The sequence below is a fragment of the Enoplosus armatus genome, chromosome 17, assembly GCF_043641665.1.
Source record: "Enoplosus armatus isolate fEnoArm2 chromosome 17, fEnoArm2.hap1, whole genome shotgun sequence".
Classification (NCBI taxonomy): domain Eukaryota; kingdom Metazoa; phylum Chordata; class Actinopteri; order Centrarchiformes; family Enoplosidae; genus Enoplosus; species Enoplosus armatus.
Genome location: NC_092196.1, coordinates 10,173,340 through 10,189,921, shown reverse-complemented (window position 1 = coordinate 10,189,921; position 16,582 = coordinate 10,173,340). Strand labels below are relative to the sequence as shown.

General features: G+C 41.5%; 1 protein-coding gene across 1 annotated transcript; it reads left to right on the top strand.

The window, feature by feature from the left end:
- Window positions 1–880: 880 nt before the first annotated feature.
- On the top strand, window positions 881–10,078 carry LOC139300669 (voltage-dependent calcium channel gamma-1 subunit-like). Its single transcript, XM_070923829.1, has 4 exons — window positions 881–1,121; window positions 7,801–7,875; window positions 9,515–9,652; window positions 9,846–10,078. Exons 1-4 carry the CDS (start codon window positions 881–883, stop codon window positions 10,076–10,078), a joined length of 687 nt encoding a protein of 228 aa, XP_070779930.1.
- Window positions 10,079–16,582: the final 6,504 nt, after the last annotated feature.

The window sequence follows — 16,582 nt, the reverse complement described above, 5'->3', positions numbered from 1 at the left end:
AACTCTTAGAGGTCCTATGTCAAAGCCCCCTTTTTCTGTCTTTCCGAATCTGGATCAGCTGCTGGCATCAGGTGGGACCCTTGTCTCAAGCCTTAACTGCTGATTGGCTGAGTAAGTAGATCAGCTCATTCAGATGACAACTAATAAAGGAAATCTCCCCCCCGGGAGTCCCATGGCACACGGCACCTGAGACAATTGAGCTGGAAACGGATTGGACTGAATAAGAACATAAAAGAGACGAGACAGAGAATGTTTCAGATAAATGATAAATTGATAACATCAGTATTCGGCAATGAAATATTAAATATCACTGTCAAAACGTGCCAGAAGTTTTCATTAGATTGTCTTTGATGTTGTAGTTGGAAGTGCACAGCAGACTTTGTCTAAACTTTAAATGAAAGTGATCTTGACCCGACTCACAGGTGCAATAGGTGGAAGCACATCCCAGAGCATCTTCATCTCGTAGCTGAACGGCCTCAGCTCACCAAAGGCAACTAGGGAGGGAGAGGCAGAGAGGAGAGAGGTAGAAACTAGGGCGCTGTTATCTGGCCCCTTTTTGCCAACCACCAGGCACAAGGCAGAGAAAGAGAAAGAAAGAGCGGTGGAAGGAGAGCAGAGAGAGAGAAGAGAGGACATCTGAAGTGTCGTGAAGCTGTAGACAAGACGGGGGGAACCTCTGGAGTCGACGTCCGACTTCTTGGACCTGAAGACAAACAAAACAAAGGCAACCTTGTCTTATCACACACACACACTCTCTCTACACACTAGCACCTCACTTACTCGTGTGACACACGTGCGACCACGGGCACGCGCTCGCACACACATCCACAACTCTGCACACACACACACACACACACACACGCGCACACCGAGCAGCAACATGTTTGAGGAGCAGGCGACCAAGGTCAAGATCACGTCTGTGGTGATCGTGGTGGGCATGTCGGCGATGCTGGCGGCGGTGGTGACCGACCACTGGGCCGTGCTCAGCCCCCGGGTGGAGAAGCTCAACGCCACCTGCGAGGCGGCCCACTTCGGCCTCTGGAGGCTCTGCAAGAAGAGCATCTTCATTGTGGAAGAGGACCCTCAGGGCAAAGGCTGCGGCCCCATCAGCTTACCTGGAGGTATGGAGGCTCTTGTTCTCACTGTTGGTGAATAAAAACCTTCTGTTTGAGGGGTTTTGTGCTTAAGGTTAAGGTTCATGTCTTCTTTACACTGAATATATTCTGACTTAGCGGTCAAATGTCTGGGCTAAACATTTCTCTGTTAACAAAGTGAATTTGTTGTGTGGCTGCCGAGTGACTGTAATCCTGGATGTACAGTCACAGTGATGAGTTTGTTTGTCTTTTTTTGCCAAATTTAGAAAGACAGACAAAGAAAAGCTTTTTTTGGTGGAAAATGGATTTGAAGCTGTAAAGAAATATTCATACTGCAGTTCTGCTTTATGTGTCTATGTAAACCGTCCCAAAGCAGGCCAAAGCAGACAAAAACAACAGAAGAAAGTGACTTAAGCTCTGAATATTGTGGTCTGTCTGCTGGCTTTCATTCACTCTTTTTTATGACCAGTTAGAACTGAGCCTTGACTTTGACGTAGGTGGATTTCAGCTTTGCAGAACTGGCGTTTTTGCCATCACTTCACATTTTTCATTCATCCTTTCATATGCACCAGAAACCGACAAAGCAAACACCATTTCATTTTCCCATGAATCTTGATACATCAAACCCTCAAATATTGTTGCTTTGTCATCTAAAAATCATTGTAAGGACAGTCAAGGACAGTAGGCTGGAGTGTATTTTGGTCAGCCTTTTCATCCACCCATGCTCTCCATCTGTGTGTCTGTCCCTTCTTCTTTTGTCTCTCCTCTCACACACAAAAACACATACCGGCACATATGTTGGCATGGACACACATGGACGTGTGTTGGGACTAAATGTGTAGCGGCTCTATGGGCAGCTTCTCTCTGAACCATCATTATCTTCCACAGAGGAAGTCTCTGAACAGACTGCCAATTAAGCACAGCTGAAGTCAAGTGCGTAATGGAAGAGTTTAGCTGCGATTCTTCACAGTTAACATGACAAAAACATGAATCTGCTCAGCCTGTGCTGATGGACTCTCAATGTAAGATGAGAAATAAAATCCAATTTATCTCACTGTGACGGCCCCATTTCCTGTAACTACTATTTCTCAGATCACAACAGAAAGTGTTACATCATTTATCAGCATACTCTACATCTACTGAAATGTTAGGATCATAAGATGCTATTAACTTCCACGTCTCTTGATCTGACGTTGGCTTTGATGAAAGGACACGCAAGACTGTCTGGAGAGCAGTTTTTAAGGAATGCTCCAATTCGAGGGCAAACTCTCACTTAATTACAAAAAAGAAGCGGGAGAGACTGCTTGTTGCAGAATCTGATCAAACTGTAAAACGGTGATCTTCAACCTACAAGTCCACTTTGGAGGTTCTTTCCCCTCCTTGCATAATATTGCAAACAGTAAATAATTCTAAAAAAGTAAGTTCTGTCTTTATTTAAAAGTCTGCTTCTCCAAAATGGCCTTGTAGCTTTAATTACTAGCTGTGTTAGAACAGAGCCAGCCCTGGGGTAAACAGTGTCTCGCTGGCCTCTGGCTGTGTGTGCGTGCCTTGCAGCCTAACAGAGAGATTTCACTCTGACTCTATCATTGACTTAGCCTGCAGCTCCAGCACCTCAGGATCAGTACAGGCCTTAATGAAGTGTGGCGTCCCGCTTCAGCTCATGAGTTAGAGTACACCTGGGAGACTCGAGGGGGATGAAGGGGATTGGGGGAAGAAAACAGAAGTCTGCTTGGGTGGATAGAGGCAGGGATGCCTTTGTTGACTGGGAAAAACGGGGGAGTACTTTTACAGTGTTCAAAGACGGAGGGGGGGCTTTTAAGTGAAGGGATTTGACACCGTTTTGTGCATTGCATGTTGCAAGAACCAGAAAGAGAGGGCCGGTAGACAGAGAGCCTGACAGGCAAGAGCTGTGACAGCTGTCTGACATAAAAATGTGACAACACCGATGGCCTCCAGAGCACCCTCTTGGCGTAAGATGACTGTTAAGACCAGTAGTTGGAGATTTTTTTATCCCCATGGACAAGTCAATCACCTGTGGGATGTATGATGGACCTATTGCAGCTGACAGACTCCAAACTCCAATGTATGATGATCCAGTTATAACCTCCACAACCTGACGACAGCAGCAATAAAACTGTGCAGAATCCCAACTGCTTCTGTGACAGGAATGAAGCCATCTGATGGACCAAACTATCAGCTGTTTTGAGACCCCCTTGGCTACATTCCCACAACCACAGTGGTGTTTCCACATTTGGCTTACCTGGGAAAATGAGTCATTCCCTCTTATTACCATAAAAGGTCTAGGAGCGCAATTTCACATGCATGATAGTGTTTCACATGTGATAGATTCACAGGTGTTTTTTTAGGGAGTCAGTGTTTGGCCAGCAAACCTCGAGCAACAACAACAACAACACCTGAAGACTTTGACTGTTTCCATGGATTTTATACTCCAGTATTCAACATAAAATATCATTGGACACTTCTGAACAAATATTTTGAATATTTTGGCTCAATTAACAGCAAGTCAGTGGTGCAAAATACACTCAACATCTACTCTTACTGGTGTGTTGTAGTATGCATAAGCTTGTGAGGTTCTGGAGTCAATACAGTTTTTGATGGGTCTACAAAAGTAACTGGCCACTGAGTTTAGAGCCTAATGGACTGGCTAACAGCACCACACCAGCATTCACAATATAATGTGCGTTGCAGGTTGAGTGTTTAACACATGAGCAAATCACAATGGTGTAAAAAAAAGCCCAAGTTGATCCAGAGTGTACTGTAACAGCTTACATCTTTTATGAACAGCATATCCAAGCAAGCAGCAGTGACTGGACTTAATAACACACATTTGCATTTTCCCAAACAGAGGGGGGAGTTAGTCGACAAGAGGCGCGTACATAAACATTTTTTTTCATATAGGCACAATTACGCTGCTTTTGTGTAGGGGTTGCATAACAACGGTAGCAAAGCGGTGAACCCAAATGACTTTTGGAAATTAGCTTCCCACAAATGACGCATGACAGCTTGAGTGCTGTAAAAATCAAACAAACCCTTTATGGATCACATCATGCAGCTCATCTGGGAAATAAAGAGCATAAATGGTGCTTTTGTGTGCACGTGTGTGTGTTCCTACACATATGTGCACAAAGATGCCGGGGAGAGGAGTTTATTACCAGAGATGTTTCTAAGTGGTCAAGCATTACGTTTTCTAGTCCGCCAGTGGAAAGATATTAACTCCAGAGCACTTACACCTTCAAAATAAAACCTCCTCCTCCTCTTCCTCTGCGTCTTTCAGTGACACAATGCCTGGCTGGTGCCCCCAATTCATACCCTCAAAATCACCGATGTCACCTTGAACCACCATTTTCCCTTTCTAGACGCTTGGTCATTTTCCTCTCCAGTCTGCCAGGTTCCTGCTTTGGCTGCAGAGCCAAAACTGTGGAGGTGTGGCGCTGATTTGGCATTCAGAAACGAGTATTAGGTTCAAAATTGGAATGAATCACTCTCCATTATGTAAATCTGAAACATATAATAGGAAACACATATTCAGAGATAACTGCTGCCATCGCTTACAGAATGAGATGCTGGGATGTAATTTGTAGTGATGATGACAGTCAAACATAAATGTTTTGAATTCAATGATATCAGACATCACACACACATACAGGCACATGCAGGATCAGGACTCTCCTGTGCTGCTGTGTCCCAGTTATCAGCGCTCCTTGTGGAATAGCCATTCAAATACCACCACCACCACCACCACCACCACCACCCATCCTATTCACATTGACCCAGAATTCGGTCATTCTATGTGGCTAGAAAAAGAACAGCCCCCCCCTCCTATCACCTAAAAAATCCCATCTTCTGTAACACTTTTCAAGACCAAATGTCAATTGTGTGCACAGTTGCCATTGTAGGTAAAAACATGCGCATGTTAAAAGTCAGTTAGTTATGTATTTCCAAACTCCAATTTCCAAAATAAGTGGGAAAAGGTGGAAGGAGGTACATGAGCAAACACACTGTACAAAGAAAAGGAAAACCACAAGAATACCAAGCTGAAAGAATAATGAAAGAAAAGGTTGAGGTGGAAGAGGGAGACGGGTATAATGACGGTTGGAAAGGCGAGGATGGAGAGGAAGGAAAGGGTAAAGGAGAAGCCGCATATCAAAGAGAGGAGGTGGCAGCAGAGTTTAATGGAAAAAGGCGAAACTAAAATGACAGGCGATACCTCGTTCTAATTACTCTCCCCCCGGAACTAAATCTCCCCATTAGCCTGACTGCAAGGTCAATTATATGCACCCAGATGTTCTCTTCCTCAGTGAATGTTCACCATCTAAAGATTTGTTTTCAACTATTTCTGGGTAGTATGTTTTACTTTCATTACAAGATGTGAGTGTTTATGCTGCATTCATATTGTAGTTCAACTTGATATGTTTAGCAACAGAGTAACAGTGAACTCACCAGTATAATGTGTCATAAAGACAGAACTTGGCAACAAATGTTTTTCAGTTTTTTGGCCTAGCATACTGAGCCAGTGACAATCATTGCCTGTTTTGTTACTTGGTGGTTACTTATGCTGGTGAACATAGTGGAGCATTTAGCAGCTAAAAAGTCAGATATTTCCCTCAGGTGTTGATAGAATTCACAGTAGAGATCAAAAACAGAGCTAAAAGAAAGTGCATGAAAGCCAATGTTGCTAACATGTTTGCTAACAAGTTCACCATATCAACTTAGAGATGATGATATGTCAATGCTGTGTTCACAACTTGTTTCGGCTGCCCCAAAGTGGTCAAGAAAATCAGTTACTGCCGATTCAAGGTAACAAAATCCACGTCCGTCGGCTAGAAACGAAAAGCTTGCTTTTGTTTACCTCTGTATGAAATCAAAGGCCCGCTGTTCATAAAGAAATCCTGCAAATTTAGCTAGAGTGGTAATTAATGGAAAGCTTGACATGCGTAGCAACAGTAACTGGGCAAAATGTCAATTACTCAACCTAAGAAAATCAGCCACATATCTTAACTCTCATTTTCTTTCACTGCTCTCTGCATCATCCTGCTTAATTCATCAGGATCAAGCAGATAACTAGAGACTGAGGCTTCCTTTAATCAAAGGTCTTTCTGTCTTGTCTTTGTGTGGTGGGCAGATAATAGTCTTCATGGAGACTGGACTAAATCTTACAGCTGCACCCAAACACATATTAGCTTAGATTAGCTTAGCCCCAGAGGTAAAGGCACCTAATGAGAGAAGACTAATGAAAATAATATATTTACAGATCCCAGCTGCACTGTGACCCCGCCTCCGATTCTCCCTCCCGCCTGCCTGTCCATCCCCTCACACACACATCCCCGCTCGCATACTACACACGCACACATACACACACACACACACACACACACACACACACACATATACATGCACACACTCCTCTTGATATGCCTTTACATGGGTAAATAGATAGGACTAGCCAAGACCTGCAGCAGCCTGTTGCTAGGTTACCTCTTTAGTGATTCTTTCTCATCCTGGGTAACAAACAGACTTGTCTGTTGCCTGGTACACACGCACACACACACACACACACACACACACACACATACTGTGTATGTACACTGCAGACACCAACACACATACATTGTCCATCTCTGTGTGGACAGAGAGAGTACCTTATTTGCTTTATGGGTTTAATCTCAGTGAGAAAGGATGGTGAGTGGCGGAAAGAGGGGACACTCGCTTGGCCTTTACGTCCTCTCCACCCCTCCCTCTCAGCCCACCTGCCCTTAGAGACAGCAAATAGATAGATGGATGTGTGGGCAATGACTGCAGCCGGGAATCGTTTTTCTATATGAAGCTGTTTTGAAGATTGTGGTCAAAGGACTAGAGTTTGGGCAAGCAAAGTGCAGAAATATATCATTCCTGTGTAGAAATGGGTGTAGACTGATTTCTGAAAAGTAAACACAGCCAACATGGAGGACAGTGAAGGATTTGAGATTAAGACATTTTACACTGCTGTGATTTGGGGGCGGTGGTGAACGTACATCTGATCAAACAGCCAAAAAGGAAGTGCAACAGTTGTGAATGTAGATTCTTTACCAATTTAGAAATGAGAAAGCTGTTTTATGTTTGGATGAGACATTTTTTTCTGGGGTATAGTATAGCATTTCAGAATCAGAATCAGAATCGGATTAAAATTAATTTCCTTGTGAATTCATTAATGAATAGTGGGCCCACATTCAGAATCATTTCAAGTTTCAAACTTGTGAAGTTATAAATTATTAAATAAAGTAACTTTTTCAATTCTTGAAATCCAAAAGAAAAATCAGAAACCCCAAAATAAGGACCAACCGTGTAAAAACAATTTTATTCCCATGGCAGTAACACAAATAAATTAGCCTTATTGGTGAGGTGCAATATACAGTATGTTTGTCAGGATTTTAGCATATGGGCGGGTTGCAATTTATTATTATTTTATATATTATTTTATTTAATCACAATTTCAGCATGTTGAGGGTTTGCAATTTATGTATTTATTTATTCATGATTTGAATATCCTTGGCCGAGGAGGCTGGGACGGCTGATGCAGTGTGTTGTTGTTGTTGTTGTTGTTGTTGTTGTTGTTGTTGTTTTATATTTGTTCCATGTAGTTTTTGTACTATGTGGTGTAACACAAAATCACCCCCCCATCTTCTTCTCTCCCTGTCTTACTCTGCAGCACAAAACTGTTCCTACTTCAAACACTTTACCTCGGGGGAAGAAGCTGAAGTTTTTGAAGTCAAGACCCAGAAAGGTGGGTGCCTCCTCACTGCCACCCAGACTACACGTTAAGAAAGAGATATAAGAGAAACCATTTCTAGTAAGGTAAGAGGAAAGAATGTGTACAGTAAAGCAGGGAAACAGCATTTCTTGATATAACAAATATAATATTACACAAATCTAAGCACAACATGTGAAGAAAAGCCGGCATGTCACATGTAAGAACACTGTTAATGCCTCCTGGTTTCCCTTTTTTCCCCAATATAACAAGGAAACGTTTGAACACAAACTCAGTCACATCAGATAGAGATATAGAAATCTATTCCAATATCCTCTGATTCTCATCTTCTCATCTTCCTCGCTGTAGCAAGATTGCTGTTTTCAAAGTGAATGTATTTCCAGGAAACAGCTCCTCTGTTCCTACGTTGGCTGGCTGACCCTTTCAGCCTCTGACGAACACACAGGGAAGCGCGGGGGAACACACAGCTAGATACTCATAAAGGCAGGCAATTACAGATCATTGTCCAAGTTTTAGATGTTACGTCTTGGAGAAATCAGTGAACATGTTATGAAAATGATAAATTTACACACGCATGGTACACACTTGGCAGTTTAGTACATTCACTGTACAGCGTAAGATAGAACAGAATTTTATAGACCAAGAGATATATCTGTTAAGATAAATTAAACAGTCATTTTTATACTGTAATTACGTACATAAGCACAACATCGAGTGCAGACGGGAACAGCAACGGCAACTCTATTTGTTGAGTATATTTTATACAGGTATTTGTGAAAACTTTACTTAGCACATCAGGAATAACTAAAAAGCAAATAAAATGCAATATATATATAAAAGGAGAAAGAATAAAAGGAGGAAACCACTTTAGTGAGAAGTGCACTGACAGACGTGGCCTAAAATAATAGAATAAAAAATAAATGCATCAAATCAAATTTGTACAGCCTGAAAATCTGTTGATGGAGCATAACGCACGGTGCAAAAGTGAACCGGGTTGAGTCAAAACATGCACACATGAAAGGCATGAAAACACTGACAGAGACTTTCATGCTCACACAGGCCAACAGTCCTCAAACAGACACAGAATGAGCCCGACCTGCACTGGAGAGACTGAGTTTAAGGTTATTTTACACCTGGTGTTTCTCCACAGTCGGGGTGCTGAAATGGAATAGGATGCTCCGAGGATCATTTCTATCACAGCAGGAGCGTTAGAAGGGAGAAGGATAGACTAGATTATCTTTATCTAACAAACAGACAGGAGGGAAGAGAGAGAGACGTCCTAATCGCCCTGTTAGAAGCCCCACAGCATCTTATCTGTCATGCAAATGGCATTATTGCCAGTTTGGATGAATGAGTGTTGTTTTTTAAAGTGAGGCTAATTTAAAGGCTAATTATCTGTGTCATAACTCGCCCGAGTGCAATATTGAAACAATTATGTAAACTACTGCAACCTCCCCTTCTGTTCCTGCCCACTCTTTCAATTTTTTAATCGCTACCACTTTGCTGTTTCTCTTCCTTCCATCACGTTCTCACTCACTCTCGCCTCCTCACCGTTTTTCTTTCTGTGTCCTCTCTCTCCCTCTTTGTTTCCTTTCACTGTCTCCTTCACATCCTTCCTCATTCCTTCCTTCCCTTGTCTTCAATCTCTCCTCAGAGTACAATATCTCAGCAGCAGCCATCGCCATCTTCAGCCTGTTCTTCATGATCCTGGGCACCCTCTGTGTCATCTTCTCTTTCGGGAAGGGGCGGGACTACCTGCTCCGGCCTGCTGGGATGTTCTTCGCCTTTGCAGGTGAGATATGGCAGATAACGTGACATCACAGATCAGGCTTTGTGTGATACTCTTGTCTCTGTGTCAGAGCTCAACTTGAAATGAGGTGTGTCGGTGTCACCATCGTGGACACCTTCCCTTTTGGTGAAGAGTACTACAGCTAATTTAACAGAGTCGACAAGGCTGATTTTTTACTTTCTGTTTTGGCACGCAGGCCTTTGCATCATCATTTCTGTCGAGGTAATGCGCCAATCTGTCAAGCGAATGATTGACAGTGATGAGACCATCTGGATTGAGTACTACTACTCCTGGTCCTTTACCTGTGCCTGCGCCTCCTTCACCCTGCTCATCCTCAGTGGAGGCGCCCTGCTCCTCATCTCCATGCCCCACATGCCGCGTAACCCCTGGGAGACCTGCATGGACGCTGAGCCTGACACCTTGGATTAACCACAGGTGACGCAACAGGCACGTCTGAAAGCCCGGTTAAAATGACAAAAATAAATACTTGTGGTTTTGCATCTTTTAGCCCTTTAACTACATATCCTATCCCACATGTTTATCATTACTGCAAGCTATTTTCCAAAGCAGTAACATCTAAAAACCTTCCACATCCATTGATTGCAGTTCACGTTAATAAAAGATAAAAATCAACTTCACGTGGTAAAGCAGTTGGAAGTAGGAACTGTTTCGAAAACTCTTCCTTGTTGGTGCGTTTAAGAGCTGAGGAATAATTTATGAGTCATCTGCTGAACAGCACCTTTTTTAAAGCAAGAATTTTTTTGTGCTTATCATTTGTGTTTGGGGTTTGGTTGTGCGACTACATATCTCATAAATGGAATGCTTTTGAGCAACAGTGTCTCAAGTTTAGGATGTTGGAGCTTTCCACGATCACCAAGAGAGCCCTGTTGTAACTACACTCCCACTTGATTTTCATTGTGTACTAAAATTAACTGCAACCAGTGGATGTCTGACAGTCAAGGAAGGATCAATCTAGAGAGGTATGGTAATGTTAAAGTACAAACACTTCGTAGTAAACAAGGTAAAACATGCAAACACACCTGAATCACCCTTTAAATATTTGACTTATGAAAGTAAAATGATTTTCAGATGCTGTTTTATGCTGGACTAAACTAGAAAAAAACTGCAGTATGACAACAAACAGACAAGACTGGACCAAAACTGTATCACACCAAATCAGACAACAACAGTGAGCCACTGCACTGTAACGCTTTGTTTAAAATGAGGAAGTGAATCGTTATAATGGGCTACTGTGGCGGCAGTCTTTTCTTTTCTCCAAGGACTTCCTACCATCAATCTGTGCCATTGATTGTTGAGAAAGAGACCACTTGTCTGATACTCCCTTGTTGACATCGGCCATTTATTTCAGGGCAATGTTCGAGACCCCTGGTGACTTAAGTCCAGGGCTCCGATCCATTATATTGTGCGTAGTATTAGCTGAGCCTCTGGGTTATGCTTTATGTGTCTGCAAATGTACTCTGCTTTTAGTGGAAATTAAAAAAACTACTTAAAGCACCAGAAATATACAGAGAAAGTTTAGAAAATAATCGACCGTTCGCTAGGGTTAGGGTTAGGGTTATAATCTTAGTTCATAATTTTTGTGGGGTTACAGGGTTTTTAATTAAAATTAATGACAGTTGTCATTTCAAAATAAAAAGTTGCCAGGTAGTAATGAGAAGCCTGCTTTGTCTGAAATAAAGGATTGGACCATTGTTGCGAAAATTACTAAGAATTTCGAGGTAAATCCAGGAAATCTGCATTAGATATCATTGTAAACTAAACTGTGCTGTGTGAAAACAGAAAGCTTGACAGGCATTGCAGCAGTAACTAAGGGGGGCGTGGCTTAGCGAATCGTCAATTGAAGCATACCTTCACATAAAATACATCATAAACATCCATCAAACATCAAATTTAGAAAAAATATAGATGTTTGTGACACTTCTATTTTTTATTTGCAATTCTGTACTTTTCTTTTTGGGCCATATATGTCTAAAGCTAAAATATTTAGGATAAGCAGATGACTTTTTCATTTAAGTATTGCCTATGATTGTAAAATGGTAAGATTTTTCTGTTTTGTAGACAACTATATTGTTGCTGTCAGATGAAAACCTCATTCAGATGGACATACTTTTCTTTTAAGTAGCTCTTTGATTATTTTCATGTCAAATCATAGGTGAACTTTCTAATTAAAGCACAAAAATCATGTTTCACCTGACAGCACTAATTTTTATTTGGCTCTTTTTCTTATGTAGATTCAACGCAAAGGTCGTATGTTGTTAGTAAAACAGTCATCTATGTCTAACGTGTTATTCTTCAGTGAGTCACTCTGGCCCCGAAGTCATTCAGCTGGTGCAGGTGCAGTGAAATTAAAGTGACGCTGTTTCACAGGGGAACACAAGAAGAAATGATTACATTTAGCTCTGAGGTCCTTTCCATTTTTCTTACTGCAATCACAACAGTTTCTTGATCATTATACAGGTTTGTATTTTAGAAAATTGAAACAATACCTGTGTGTTTTTCATTTTATTGACTATTTTATATTATCTACAATGATTACATGAATCCTGCCATCATATTCAGCTGGACAAGAACCAGCTGTTGACCTGTAATTTAAATCAACAGCTAAAAAAAACCCCCAAGAGATATTTAATAAAATATATAGAATAAACATGTAGGAGTTTCATACACAAAATGCACATTTTTGTGAAAAAAGATCACCCAGAGTTTAATATTTCTTGTAAACAATACACCTGATTTGTATATTATTTTAGATTTGTAAATGCTCTGTTTAAGTATATGTCCATGATTGTGTTTTTTCAAAAGAACTAAAATAAAGATTGACCACTAAAAAGGTCAATAATACTGTTTGTTGTTGGTATGACTTCTTGTGCGCAATACAAAGCAATATTCTAGCTTTTGTTTTTCCACACAGGTTTCAGTCCTCTACCAATGTGTAATGATGCATAATCATGTTAGTTCCCCTCTGTTTCAATTACTGTGGAAATTCTTTTAACACATACAAAATAAAGCAGGGTTACAGTCCTCCCTCCATATTATGTTTTTATATATTCACCTATAAACAAAGAGAGTCAATGGAAGCACATCTATTCAAGAAATGAAAATGTCATTTCAAGTCTTTTCTTCACTCAGAATTCAACCTTGTGTCATTGCTCGCACATTCACAGTCGCTTCAGTCCAGGAACCTTTCAAGCAGAAAATATGGTTGAATTGAGTGACAAACCTATTGGAAATGCTCCAGAGACCTTACACACTGCAGGTCAGGGCTTTTCAGCAGGGGATGTAATAGATGCACGAAGCTCCCTAAATCATTCATGAGACCTTTACCTTAGAGCGATGAGAGCAGCATGGGCAGAGCGAACACTGAAGCCCCTTTCACACATGCAGTCATGGGGTCATGTGTGAATGGGAGCAGGGATCGATATTCAGGGAAATCTGTACCGCCAATTTCCTGTCCTAGTAACATTTCAGGGAAAATGCCGGCACGTCTGTGTTGTGAAGGAAAGCAGTAACACTGCAGGGACAAGCATCCATCAGTGTTGCATCACTGTCCCTTGCCCCTTCTATTCTGGCATTGTCATGGCATGTGTGAAAAGGCACAAGACGGAAATGTTCCTGAATGTAGCTGCATGTGTGAATCATGACAATCACTAGCGGTGCCTGAAAGGTTACCGGGAACTACGTGTGAAAGAGACTTAGGACACTTAAGACAGCCGTGTTATTATTCTGTGCCTCCCACATTGGCTTTGATAACAATACCAGTCTCCATGCAATGCATGCTTTGCTGGAGCACAAAATAGTTGGAAGAATATATGGAAATTGGCAGTGGATGCATTTGGAGGCTTGCATATGATTTGTTGTTGATTTGTTTGTATGATTGTTGACTGTACCCACTAACAAGGAAAGCCACGATTTAAACTTTGTGCACAGGTAAATGTGGGCCTGAAAATAATTCAAACAGATTAAAAAATAGACCAGAAAAAAAAGACCCATTATGAATGAACTTCAATTTACCATTGCATCAAACATTATGCTGTTGGATTCGTAACTGTTTTTCTTGTGGAAAAGGTCAAGGAAATTGCTTTCATGTGTAATTGGTGAGAAATTGTGGAGAAACGCAATCATGCAGCCGATGTGTGGTACGCCCTCTCACTCATCTCTTATTCACAGAAGCTCGAGGTCAGACGCGACGGTTATAATAGTATAATGATATAATATTAATATAATATTTCGTTATTAACTGAAAGTATCCTTTTAAAGCTCACATTCCCACCTTGTGGATTTCTATAAATGCAACAACTTAATACAACTTAATGATGATAGTTATTTTGTATCATATTCATCATATTAGGTGATATTACAGTTAAGATAACATTAGATTGTGCTATACATCACATAATGATCCAAGTGAGATTTTGAGAAAGGTGCAAAATTCAAATTATATTCAGTGTTTATAATGAGTAGAATATAAGGTTGAATCTTGCATGTAGAGTTATGAAATCTTCCTACTTATCTTTAGTACCATTTAGAAAATGACTGAAAAGAAGAAGAAGAAAATATTTAGTGCTGTATTAAAACATTTGAAACACTTCTGGACATGTGACCTCGGCTAGGTGTAGCTTCAGAGATGCCACTGGTTTGTCCCACCTTTCTGTCACTCTGTTGACGAGGAAAGCTGACGTTTGCAGGAGTCATCGGGTCCTTTGAGTCACAGCTATTAAAGTAAAGCTGTCAGTCCCTTTCCTGACCTCTGACTGAGTGCTGTCAAAGCTGTTACTATTCTCAACACACAGCAGTACAGTACAAGCATTTTCCATTCAGCTCTGTTCCTCGGAGAGTGTATGAGTTGGCAAAAATGTTAAAAATCACAGGGTTAGATTTCCTCCCAGTCCAGTGGACAGGGAAGAAACAGAACATGAAATGAAATTGAAATGACGGCGCAGGAGTGATGACAGCCACAGAGAGACAGAATAACCCCTTGAAAAAGTACAGATGGACACAAGCTGGCCGTGGAGACCGACCGACAGAAGAAAACATGATCCTCCACTTTTAGACAAAGTGCAATATTTTAACACATTTAAACACAAACAGAAATTGCTCTGAACGCTGCTATTTTCTTGCAAACGCTTACTTGTGTGTAACTAAGACCACATGTGGGGGTATTGGGACATTATCACTGAATTCAATCTAAAGAGACAGAGAGCAGCGCTTGTCCAGATAGCTGATCTACTCTACTGAACTAAGCGCTTCACCTCAGGGAGACACCGACACTCAGGTTCGCCTGAAGTACCACTTTCACTCTCTCTCTTTCTCTGACTGTGTTTCTCTTTCCTTCAGTCATACCTGCCGCTCTTCTTCTTCTTCTTCCTCTGACACTGCCAGTTTCCATCCTTCGTCATCATCATGTCACTCTTTTTTTGTCTCTCTCTCTGCTGCCCACACTCTACGCTCTTTACTGTACTGATTTTTCTTTCTCTGACACACATCTTTGTCTTCCTCTGTTTTCTTGATCTTTATCACTTTGTATTGCCTGGCAGCTCCCCCTCTCTCCTCTGTGTTTCCTTCATGTTTCTTTGTGAGTGTGCTTCGATCTTCTCCTCCTTTCTCCTCCTCTCCTTTTCCTCTTGTTTCCTTTCCCTTCTTTGACGCTTCCCTCTGCAGGCAGTGACAGTGAGCCATTGGTTCATCACCATCTTCTTTTTAGCAGCTCTTTCTCTCCTTCTCCCCCCTTCTCTCCACCCCCCTCTCTATCTTTCTGCTCCAGTGCTCTCTCAAGCAGGCACTCTGCTGCCTAATGACTTGGATCGGTAGTGACTGTTGAGAGGAGATAGACTTGTAATAAGGCAATCCAACCCTGTGCAAGAGTGCAACGTGCTACCAGTGCTTCATCTGTACATACTATACACTGCATGTTGCTCTCCGGCCTGGAGGCAGAGGAGCTGACGGAGCATGGATGTGGAGATGAAATGTCCTCTGGGTTGAGAGTGCTTGACTAAATCACACGTTTACTGCTTTGATGCTGCAAAGAAAAGAGAGGAGAAGTGGTGTTTTAGAAAGGAAGGGATTGTATTTCAACAAATGAACGTTCTGAAGAGGATAATAAAATAAAGATTCTTATTTTGTTTCTACATTTGATCTAAATTATGTTAGCGAGCTTGGCCAGTAGTCTCCAGCAATATGGTTTTAAGGTCCACGTATGAGCAGGTTTTTATTCCATCCAAATCTTGCAGCAGCACATTTCACGAATTAACGTCACCAGTCTGGTCTTAGGTGGATTAAGCGGTTAAATTAACAGCTTTAGTGTCTGATTTAAAATCTAAACTGAACATGAACATGAACATTACTGGGAATTATTGGCTCAGGTAAATATTTTGATACATAACTTGTTCACCGTGGGATGTTCACTTCATAAATTCATCATCTGATGCACTTTAATATGAGTAGTTTACACTTAACAGGTCAGAGACTGTACAGAAATCTCATCAGCCGGCTGTATTTGTAAACTCCTCTTTTTCTCTCTATTTCTGCTGTCAGTCCACATAAAACATGGACTGACACCCAGAAAATGCTCTCTGGAGTGGGTGAATCTGAGAACTTTTGGAAAATTGCGTTGTACGCACGCTCAGACTGGCTTCGAGAGAGTCAAGATAAGAAGACATATTTCTGCTGCCTCTGGGTATGCTTGAAACAAACTTGTTTGTGCAAAGTGATGTCCGAACATGTCTAAAGGAAAAGTGTTTATAACGGCCACACTTGATGGCGGAACGAAAGGCCTTGTCGTCATAGAGAGGTGGCAAGACGAGAGGATTCACAGTCTCTCCTCAAAGGCCTTGTTTGTACTGAAAAGTCAGTATCAGCGGAGTTTCCTTCCATCATCGGATCATCGCCTACATCTGGGGAATGAAGAAGAATTAA